Raw genomic sequence first — 11,558 nt, 5'->3', positions numbered from 1 at the left:
CTCTTCTCTTCTCTTCTCCTTTTCTTTCCTTCCCGAATAGTCACTCACCAGGAGATTCATTAAGGATATCGACATTGCAAGCATGAATAGAAACTGGGGAACGCCATTTGAGGATAAGGATTTGCTGCACTCCCATAATGATTGCCTTTCAAGGATTGTACAAATGTTGAAGAGAAATCCATCTTTCCCAACGCCATCACTGTTGTCTTCAGAAAAGATGACTAATTTATGAATTTAATGAAAATATAAGTACAATCGTATTATGATATTAATAATGTATAGTTAGTCAATGCGTGCTACACTTACTAACATACGACAAATGTATTATTGGCTGGTTGCTTCCTTTCCATCCATCCTTTCTTCTTTTCTTCTTCCATCAGAGGGAAGAAATCAAGCACGTGCACGTTGCCATGACAGCGAAGCGGATTTTACCCTTGAACATTAAAATCGATTGATATATTCCTACTTTCCGATTGGTTCCGAGTGGAAGCCATTTGACTGTAACACGTGTTTCCGCAATCAATCTCGCTAGTCACACGACATCTGAAGTAAAACATTCTAAATTTCTATTTTTATATTTATTTAAGTAAATGTATTTTTATTGCAACAAATTGTTTAGTAGCTATATATAAGATTTAGTTTCCGCTGCTTGGAATATCACAAGATCAGCTAAAGCAATTTCCGATATTCGATTTTCTTATCGACCTTGACTTTGGCTGACAACTTTAGTAGCTTTGTTTAGCAAGAAAATTAAAAATCTTTCAAAAGCGTTTATTCAATGAAATAAAAAATATATTCCAAACACGTACAATTTTCTAGAAGGTAAAATATTCACTAGGATTTATTTTCTTAGAGAATAAAATTTAAATGAATCAAAAGAAAGAAATATATTTCTTAGTAAACAAGCGGAACTTCTTCAATTAAAAATTAAATTTTCCCTTTATGCTTTTCTTTTAAATACATTATTTAAATGTCTTTTAATTTCCTTTTTGTTTTCCTAATAATAATAATAATAATAATAATAACAATAATAATAATAATAACAATAATAATAATAACAATAATAATAATGATAATAATAATAATAATAAATAATAATACTAATAACAATAATAATAATAACAATAATGATAATAATAATAGCAATAATAATAACAATAATAATAATAACAATAATAATAATAATAACAACAATAATAATAATAATAACAATAATAATAATAATAGCAATTTTAGCTTTAATTGTTTTTTTTTTCTTTCTGTTTTTGTATCATACCAATTTTATGGATGTAAATACTATTTTGTATACTTAGTCCACATTGCCCAGGCTAAGCCCGCAATGATGTTGATACATTTAGTGAGATTTTATCAATAAAGTTCATCATCATCATCATCACCATCATTATCATCAGCCATCATCATCCATCATCATCATCATCAGGCATCATCATCATCACCATCATCAGGCATCATCATAACCATCACCATCATCATCAGGCATCATCATCACCATCATCATCAACAACATCATCATCATCATCACCATCATCACCATCACCATCATCATCACCATCCATCACCATCACCATCACCATCACCATCACCATCACCATCACCACCATCATCACCATCATCACCATCATCACCACCGCCACAACAACAACAACAACAACAACAACAATAATAATAATAACACTTTATTTACTGAGGATGTAACAGGTAAAGATAATACATTTATCACGTCGAGGTCAAGTTCACACAACATCAGGGTTTGGCTCTCGGCCAATCAGAAGCGGGATAGATAGGAGAGTAAAATGTATAACAGTAGTTGAAGCGTTTGTATATTTTTATAACTTTGAGTAATCATTAAATGTTATATTATATTGCTATTGCTACGATGGTATAAATATATATTTGTTTACGCATTGCCAATCAACACAGAGAGAAAAAGAGTCATGATTTGTCAATTGGGCAGAAATTTCCATTGCTTATAAAATCCCTGTTTAGAGAAAATCTTGTCGCTAACATTTTATGCAAGTTCAGTGATGGTCTTGAAAATTTGATTTTTTTCTTAAAGCTTCTTCGATTCGTTTTGAAGCGCTTTCTACAAACTTCTTTATCAATGTCCACGACTTGGTTTTCAGTGTTGCAAACCTTCCCATTTTTTGTTCGTCGCGGGATTTCTGCGGAACTCTCTTGCGGGATGACTCGCGGGATTTCTTTCGAGGTGTCAAAGGTTTTTTTCAGTTCCGAGCAAAGATCTCTCAGCTCCTCCTCACTCGAACTCAATATTTCCTGAAAAAACTCCGGCTTTTCCAAGCGGTCTTTTCCATCTTTAAGAGATGTGCTTATATCATTCGACGATGTATTGAATTTTTCGGATTTAATCCCACAAGTTCTTTGAGTTTTGTGGTTTACAATTAACGGTTTTGGAACCTCTGTTGACGAAACTGAAATTGTTGTCTTGCAGTTCTCAATATTTGTACTGTTTTCAGCCATTTCTTTCGCTCCCTTTTCTTTGCAGTTATTGAGTATAGATTTACGAGTCGAAATTCTATACGGCTGTAGTTCCAAGGCGCTCCGTAAATTACCGGTACCATAGCATTCACTTCTGAGAGTCGTGTCGTCCAAATGTTGTCGACGAAATGACTCGGTCAAGACTTCAAGATATCCTGTCTTTGCGAGCATCATGATAATATAAAATATGCCCTATGGAAGCTACGATGAATAAAGCAATGCTGGAAATTTTCAGAGTTGGTTATTTTCTCTGTGAAATCAAATGAATGAAACAGTGATTCAAAATGAATTTCGATTTACAGTCAATCTGTAACGACCGGACAATGAAGCCTCATGTGATTGGCTGGAATCAGACCGTAATCTTACGACCAAAGTACGCCAAGAAAAGGGCCATAAAATATTCATCCAGTCATTCAAGCATCTTTCTATACCAAAGACATACTGTATACAAGTAGTATAGCCGTCTGTATTATAGAATATTTCTTAATAAAGTTGGGTATTGAATTCGGATGACAGAAACGACAAACTGACACATGGAAGAAAAGAAAATAGGAGAAGAAAAAAATATACATAATTTTCGTCCGATAAAATCGATTCTCTAATTTAAAGTCTATTTATGTTTACGGATATTGCTAGTTCAAGATGACATTAAGCATTGAACGTCGTAACTGGGTTTCATATCCGCTGTATTTACGAATATCAACCGTGAATACACACCTTAGAAAAACAAACCCTATAAACGATAGCTTCTCCGCCATCGCGTTCTTCTCTCATCATCATATATTTTTTTCTTTTTCGTAATTTTTTTTCTTTTTTCCAAATAAAACATTCATCAAACTTACCCCCTATGGCTTAAATAAATCTAAAAAGCTCTATAAATTCAAGCTAATTCAGCTAAAAGCAAAGAACGAAAATGAAAAATTCAAATATAGAAAATTCAATTTAGGTCAGCTTTGAAGACTTTAATTCAAAAAGGATATGAAATCTGTATTTCTCATCCAAAAGTCATGTACGGTTTTGTCAACTCATCACACATATATATTTTTAAACTTGCTTGCTATTTATTCCGTAGTTTGTGGTTTATATTTATTCTTAGAGGACTTCACTTGTTGAGATAGAAATCTGTCAAAACTTTAGCGAAAGACAAGTCACCGTTCACTTGACGGGTGACATCGTTTAATCGACACTATTAGGAACTCAGTATTTTCTAGAAGGAAAAAATGATTTAAATTTTTTCCCGGAACGATTGATTTGACGTAAAGTGAATTTAATTCGGAAATTTTAGAATGTTCAAATAATATTTAATTATGAACAGTTTTTTTTTTTGTGTGTGTGTCATGGAAGGATTTTTTATTTGTAAAGGTTTTGCATTTTATGACACAATTTGCGAACATGAGAATTTCACCTGCATCTTAAGGTACTTTACCACATACATGTTGTCACATCAAGGCAGGGTTTGGATTTACAATTATACAGCTATTTCAAAATGGTGAAAGATTTGTTGCATGTTGCTTACTAAGCTTGAAAATGTATTATATTGATATGTAAATAATGACAGCACAGAAGAATTTATGACGGAAAAACGTACAGACAAAGCTTAGGGAAAAATTTTTTTTTCGTTCTTCGCTGATTGATTTCACATCGCCCATGATGCAATTCGGGCTTGTATTTAACATGGAACAAAATCTTCATCAACCTTTTTTTGAAATAGCTGTATACACTTTCAACTATGAAACTTCAGATTTTCCATTATGTGAAGATAAAATCATAATACTCAAGGAAATCGTATGGGATTAAAAATGTGGACAATTAATTTCCACCCACTCATCGATCTTACTGACCCAAAATAGATATAATTTAACTAGTTGATTACGTATACATTTTTGTATCCAATCAAATGTTCCTTGCCCTGTTTAAATATTATTATAAATCAATAATAATAAATAAATATTCACTCAAGTCGTATTCCACAGAAATGAAGTCCCAACTAGTAATCACTATTAGTTTATTATCAGTTTATATACGTATTTATAATTTAATACCATGTCGATAAAAACTTGGACAACGACTTGGAACGTTACCTCCCCCTCCTCTACAATTTTTTTTTTCATAATTGCTTAAAGAACGAAGATGTTTACAAATACAGCAAGCTAAAATTCTAAATAAAAACACTTTGTTTCGGAAAGGTTTAAACGTCCCTTTGGTACTTTCTAGAACATTGCGGGATTCTAGCAATGAATGTAAGCAAGCAGCTTAGGTAAATATCAGTTGCCACTCTCATCAGCGGTTTGTCTACAGTCGGGTAACAACAAAGAGACCGGTTGGCTAGGAAACTGTAGTAGAATTCTAGAGTTTGAATAAGAAGTGAACGAAATCCAAGCTGAATAAATCTAGTACAATTGAAGCGGTTCCTATTTTTTTATTAACCAGATGTGGTTGATTTTTGGAGGTTTTTGGACGACGTTCTATATAAGGACGATGAGTCATAATAAGCAAAGCTGTAGTTCCTCTTTTATTAACTAGGCGTGGTCAGTTTTTGGAGGTTTTTGGACGATGTTCTAAGGATGATGAGTCATAATAATTTCAAAACGAGCAAAGGTGCAGTTCCTCATTAACTAGGTGTGGTAGATCGGTTTTCGAAGGGTTATCGGGAAATATCCTAAAGAGATAAAGCTTGATAAATCTGAAAACGATGGAAGTGAATTCTTATTAAAAATTTGATGGTCGGTTTTGGATAGTTCGATTTCTTCCACATATATACAGACTGATTAAATTTCGAAAGAGCAAGCGAGGCGGTCACCTCTTTAACAACGGTATGGTGTGGTCGGTTTTGGGGCAATGTTTTCAGATAAAAACTGTTTTTAAAAACAAATCTCTAAATACACAATCTATGATAAAAATAAAATACCTTTAAGGTCGCGCAATATATTTTTAGGAATCAGGGGAAAAACATGATTAAATATCAAGATAAGATACAGCGCACTCGCTAGAAAAGTCAATAAAGCCAAGATAAAGTTTATTTGATAGACAGCTTAACAGAAATGTGTAAATAAAAATGCATTATCTAGTCCTTTGGCGTTTCATGCTAAAACGCATCGCGCTGTTTGAACAGAGATATCAGTTATACTAACACAAAATATCGTAGTCACTATAGCTCCCGGCTGAACTTGTGTATTGAAAATGTCATTTTTGCCAAGGTCAGAAAGCGGCCTACAGGTAATCGGATTTACAATGCCACGCGCCTAATCGTGGCCACCCAACTTATTTTTTACCAATGCCCGTTGAATCCTTTACCGCCGAGTGCTTCCATCAATTATAATAAACCTTTTACGAAAGTATCCAGTGGTAGGCAGCAATAGGACCAAAATAGGTATTATCTAGGCAAATTCCTAGTCATTTATTTACGTTTTTTTTTTTTTCAAAAAAAGCACTCAATAGTTTTAAATATTGCACAATCCTCGATGTCTGATTGGCTAACTAGAAAACAAATAAGTTGGGTGTAATATTTGTGTAACAATCTAAAGTAGCTACGGTTAAAACATATTATTCGTGTAGTAAACGATCGCTCAAATTTTTCGGGCTTCTTGTCATTAAACGGATAAATCGCGCACAATTCTGAGGCACTTTTAACTTTATTTACGATTCTGATAATCAAATATAATCAATCAGTTTTACAGGAAAGACCCTCTCGGTGGAGCTTACGAGATTTTCGGCAGATCACAGGCATAAATCAGGTCTTATACGATTATGTTCCGGCTTTTGAACGTTTGTTGTCAAAAGGAATTAAATGATGTCATTTGAAAAGCATATTCTATAATGATTTTTTGAAAATATAAATGAATTCTTCTAGAATTGATTATGGATAAAAAAGTATGACGGTGACGACGACTGACGATGATGATAACAATAAGAAAACTATATTTCATACGATTCGATAAAAATAAATCGAAAAGTTAGGTCATAAGGCCTAGCAATAGATAGAAGAAGACGGTATTCAAGCAATAGAAGATGCGCTCCCGCGCGTTCTGTATAAAGTCGGTTTATTGACAAAATAGAAAGTGCGCGCACGTGCTAAATGCTCTCATAAATCATGCACGCACTCCCATCCAATCAGAACGCGAGATTCATAACAGGTATTTAATTTTATGTTAGTAAAAATACACAGGTGGTTATTGAAAATCTCGCGCGCTGATTGGTCGAGAAACTCAGTTTATCACACGATAATCACCTCCAGCGATAATCCAAAATGGCGGCCAGCCGCTTTGTTGCTGTTACCGGGAAAAAATGTCTTTTATCTCCTTTTTTTCCTTTTTTTTGTTGTTGAAAGAATCACCTGTGTATGTAGAGCCACGAGAAGAAGTGAATTTATATATTTGCCGTCAGTACGAACCGAGACCGCCAAGAAAGGCTTTTATTATAATGGCTCATTAGTTTACAATAGTTTTATTTTAGAAAATAAGAAGTAAATTTTTATTCAATATTTTCGATATTTATTCTAGTATTTATATAGATAATTTTATTGTTAGATTTTTATTGTACTTTCATATATCGTTATATATATATATACATTGTTTTCTTTATATTGTATTTATTTTAGGGGTCCTTTTGATATGAGATTGCATTTTGTATATTTGACTGGATAACCCTGTGTAGATAAAGGTTTCTATTTATACTAAAGCAATTATTTGCCTCATTCTCAGTGAATATCGGATAATATTTACCTCGCAGCTCGAAGACTCGCGTCTCGGTAAATATTTCCCGATATTCACTTCAAACACGTGGATCAACAAATACATATAATGGTAGGAATAAGAATTATATATCATAATATTATACGACGTTTCTACATTTCGGCAATAATAGGAAGATTTCACTACTCACTTTATGATCGATTCTAAGGAACTCAATATCTACTAATCCTCTGATCCTCTTGAGGTTTAACGCAACGGTCGTGACACAGCAAAGGATACGCCAGACAAATCACAGTGCACGAGAATTTACTCTCCATCCAATCAAATATCAGGAACACGGCGCGGACACGGTCACGCCAAGATCACGGCACTTTTAGACCAATCATATTCCGCGTGAAAAAAAAATCAGCCAATTAAAATTCTAGAAAGTATCACGGTCACGGCACGTTACGCTTACGGCACTGAGCTTTTCACAGTCACACGAAAACTGCACTATCAGACTTTTCACGAACATAAACGTGACCTATATTGACGCGACAATGAACGAGATCTCAAACTATAGTAAGTCAGTTTGTCAGCTTGGCCGTTTGCCGCTGTTCGGTGTTTTCAAGCACGTATAAGTTGTTTTTTGTTGTCGTATAGTCCCGTCATTCGACTCCTAGTTCTATTCCTAGATACATTATCTACTATAAATAGACGAAGCAGGGCAATATAAAAGAAAAGCCACAAATTGCACCAAAAAAGAGTGCAATTTCTGTTGTCGTTTCCTGTTTTAGCCGCGCACAGAAGATAATTGTTAAAGGGGCTCATAAAAAGCTGTTGCACTACTTTTTCCATTGCTAAAATAACTTCTGTACTGATCTAAGGCCTCGTTAATCAGTGGCTTACGGAGTTGGGAGAGGGGGCTGTGGAGATTAGGATAGAACCACTTATTTTTTTCTGGTAACTTACACGCTCTACCGAAGTGTGAAGCCGAGTCTAGAAATCCCACTTCCTGAGATCTAAGACCTCAGAAGTGAGGGGCAATTACAGTACTGCTACACCACCCCTGAAAGGATTTAGACAATCTAGAGATTCTCAGAAGTGAAGGGCAATTACAGTACTGCTACCCCACCCCTGAAAGGATTTAGACAATCTAGAGATTCTCAGAAGTGAAGGACAATTACAGTACTGCTACCCCACCCCTGAAAGGATTTAGACAATCTAGAGATTCTCAGAAGTGAAGGGCAATTACAGTACTGCTACCCCACCCCTGAAAGGATTTAGACAATCTAGAGATTCTCAGAAGTGAGGGGCAATTACAGTACTGCTACCCCACCCCTGAAAGGATTTAGACAATCTAGAGATTCTCAGAAGTGAACTGCAATTAAACTACTGCTACAACACCCCTGAAAGGATTTAGACAATCTAGAGATTCTCAACAAGGAGACTGTCCAGAAGATAACAGTTCGTTGGCTAGTCTGACAGACATCCGGTAAAAAAACTAATAAAAAGATAGATTGTTAACACGACTAAGGAAATGAGTGAGAATGTCAAGGAAAATTTGATTTTCACTGGAGCTTCTTTTGTTCTTTTGCTAAAGAGTGAATAAATAAAGATGTTATTCAATCGAGGAAACGTAAATCATGTTGGAAAAGTCAGTTTCTTTTTTGGCAGCTGTGGTATGAATGTTGGTTTTGAATGGCTTTCCTTTACTTTTCCTGCGTTTTCTTGTAATTTTTTCCTTTCCTTTCCTTTCCTTTCCTTTCCTTTCCTTTCCTTTCCTTTCCTTTCCTTTCTTTTCCTTTCCTTTCCTTCTTTTGCTTTCCTTTCCTTTCCTTTCCTTTCCGTTACATTGTCTTTTTTTCTTCCTTTTCCCATCGTATCCCTGTCACATCCCTCTCGAAGATTTTAGTGCCTCATTTTCTACGATTTTTATTTAACGAACATTTCTATTTACATTTATTACTATACAATAGTTTTGGTCTTTTGAATGATCGACAAAAAATATTTTTACCAAGATTTAGAAGTAAATTGTTAAGATTATGTTGGATTAAAGTGGTTATCTGGAAAGCTTTTCTACCGATTTTTTGTTTGAAACATTGCAAACGGGCAGAAACGTCATGTATTACACAACGTTGCGTTCATGAGGGTAAATATATTTGATATCCATATTTTTGTACATACATGAGTACTATGGTACTAAGATATTGACAATTAACGGGTAAAAATGTCATGTGTGACAAAGCGTTACGTTCATGAAGGTAAATCTATTTGATAACCATATTTTTGTACATACATGAAGTACCATCGCACTAAAGCCTCGATATTGTACGTAGCCTAGTTTTTGTTTGTTTTATACTCGCGGGTCATTTTAATTTACCTCGTAGAGTCTTGATATTAGTTCAAATATTACGAGCAAAATTGACAAGAAATAATTGTTTTGAGGAGGGCGTTCTTGATAAGCGGAATTCCTCTGCAAGTCGTCTCCTATTGAACGTAAAAGTCTTCCAACTTCTCGACATTCTTGTTGTCTTTCTAATGGGTCTTGCGCATGCGTGGTAGCTTTTGGAGTCATATGAATTACGCAGTGTCCAACGACACATCTACTTCTCGACACATCTACTTTTCTTCAATGTTATATAATTAAGACAAATTGCTGCTCTTCAAGATATTTGATAATCTGGAAAAAAAAACAAGGATTTAAACAAAGTTAAGATGAATGAATAATTACCTAAAAACTACCCATTCAAACGGACAGCTAGTTCCACTGACATACATGTTCATTTAAAGAAATATGGCTGGGTATCAATGTGTAAAGTTTGGTGAGATATACTGGTTCGAAGGAGGGAACGAAGGTTGAGCAAAAACCATATATTAAACTAAGCTTGTTAGTGCAGTTTTCGTATGACTGTGAAAAGCTCAGTGCCGTAAGCGTGATGTGCCGTGACCGTGATACTTTCTAGAATTTTAATTGGATGATTTTTTTCACGCGCAATGTGATTGGTCTAAAAGTGCCGTGATCTTGGCGTGACCGTGTCCGCGCCGTGTTTATGCCGTGATCCTGGTATTTGACTGGATGGAGAGTAAATTCTCGTGCAATGTGATTTGTCTGGCGTATCCCTTTTTGTGTCACGACCGTGTTCGTGCCGTGAACTTTTCACAGTCATACGAAAACTGCACTATATCATTCATTTCCATAAGTGACATGATTTGTATTGACGATGAAAACTTAAATTAACGAAAAAGAAAAAAAGAAAAGAAATCAAGGAATTACGGCGAGAATAATTGGAAATTTGAAATAAATAGAAGAAAAAATAGGAAGAAAAGTTGAAAGGAAATAAAAGTAATCATGAAAGAGGACAAAAGAAGAAAGGAGAAAAGAGAAGAGCTGGGAAGGAAAGAGAAGAGAAGGGATAGAAAGTGAACGAAGGGAAAGGAAATAATGGGGAAAAAATCGAAAGGAAATTGAAGGAACCTGAAAAGGAAAGGAAGACAAGATAAGACATAGGAGAGGAGAGGAGAGGAGAGGAGAGGAGCTAATATTTCACAAAGGAAGGGAGACATTAACTCGAACTGAAAGAAACTCGCTTGATTGTTAATAAAAGATTCACATAAACTAAATCTATCAAATCATAGTTTAATGTATACAAATACAACAAAATACTCGAACACTAGAGTCAATGCGCCTGCGGGGAAAAGGCGCGCTTTTAAAGAGCATGTATTGAATAAGTTATCTACACCAGAAAAATGCTGGATATTGGTGATTTCATGGGTTTGAGAGTTACCTTCTAATACGTATATTGGTTTTTTACGAGTTCGTGTGCTGGTTTTCAAAGAAAAAGTTTGATTCTTGAAGATTATCTCTTTTTTAATAGGGAAAAAAAAAGACTAGGCGAAAAAAATGGAGTATAGCGGAAGAAAATGTTCATAACATCCTAGATTATCTTCCTTAGATTATAGCGCGTTGGATAACCTATTCAAACTTTGTGAGACCTTCAAATTTTATCGATACCCAGAAACACCCTCTGGGCTGATCTAAGTCAGGGCATGGCTAACTCACAGATCGAACCCTGAAACAACCTCTGGGCTGATCTAAGTCAGGGCATGGCTAACTCACAGATCGAACCCTGAAACAACCTCTGGGCTGATCTAAGTCAGGGCATGGCTAACTCACAGATCAAACCCTGAAACAACCTCTGGGCTGATCTAAGTCAGGGCATGGCTAACTCACAGATAGAACCCTGAAACAACCTCTGAACTGATCTAAGTCAGGGCATGGCTAACTCACAGATCGAACCCTGAAACACCCTCTGGGCTGATCTAAGTCAGGGCATGGCTAACTCACAGATCGAACCCTGAAACACCCTC

At 35.2% G+C, this 11,558-nt stretch overlaps 1 protein-coding gene and 1 long non-coding RNA gene across 5 annotated transcripts in view; both read right to left on the bottom strand.

Moving 5' to 3' along the window:
- Positions 1–1,681: 1,681 nt before the first annotated feature.
- On the bottom strand, positions 1,682–2,901 carry LOC148906466 (uncharacterized). The gene has a single exon (XM_089037320.1). The coding sequence runs from the start codon at positions 2,689–2,691 to the stop codon at positions 1,954–1,956; it is 738 nt and encodes a 245-aa protein (XP_088893446.1). The 5' UTR covers positions 2,692–2,901; the 3' UTR covers positions 1,682–1,953.
- Positions 2,902–9,106: 6,205 nt separating this feature from the next.
- Positions 9,107–11,558, bottom strand: part of LOC116294310 (uncharacterized) — a 49,390-nt gene continuing 46,938 nt past the window's right edge. For all 4 annotated transcript variants that reach the window (XR_016121219.1, XR_016121220.1, XR_004196910.2 and 1 more), the window contains one exon: positions 9,107–9,870. This is a non-coding gene — a long non-coding RNA (uncharacterized LOC116294310). The remainder of the gene's footprint in view (positions 9,871–11,558) is intronic.

Source organism: Actinia tenebrosa, unplaced genomic scaffold (assembly GCF_029948245.1).
Source record: "Actinia tenebrosa isolate PJP-AT-01 unplaced genomic scaffold, QUT_ActTen_1.0 PGA_scaffold5__44_contigs__length_20552954, whole genome shotgun sequence".
Lineage (NCBI taxonomy): Eukaryota > Metazoa > Cnidaria > Anthozoa > Actiniaria > Actiniidae > Actinia > Actinia tenebrosa.
The sequence above is the reverse complement of the archived record's forward strand: the minus strand, read 5'-3'. Positions and strand labels throughout refer to the sequence as shown.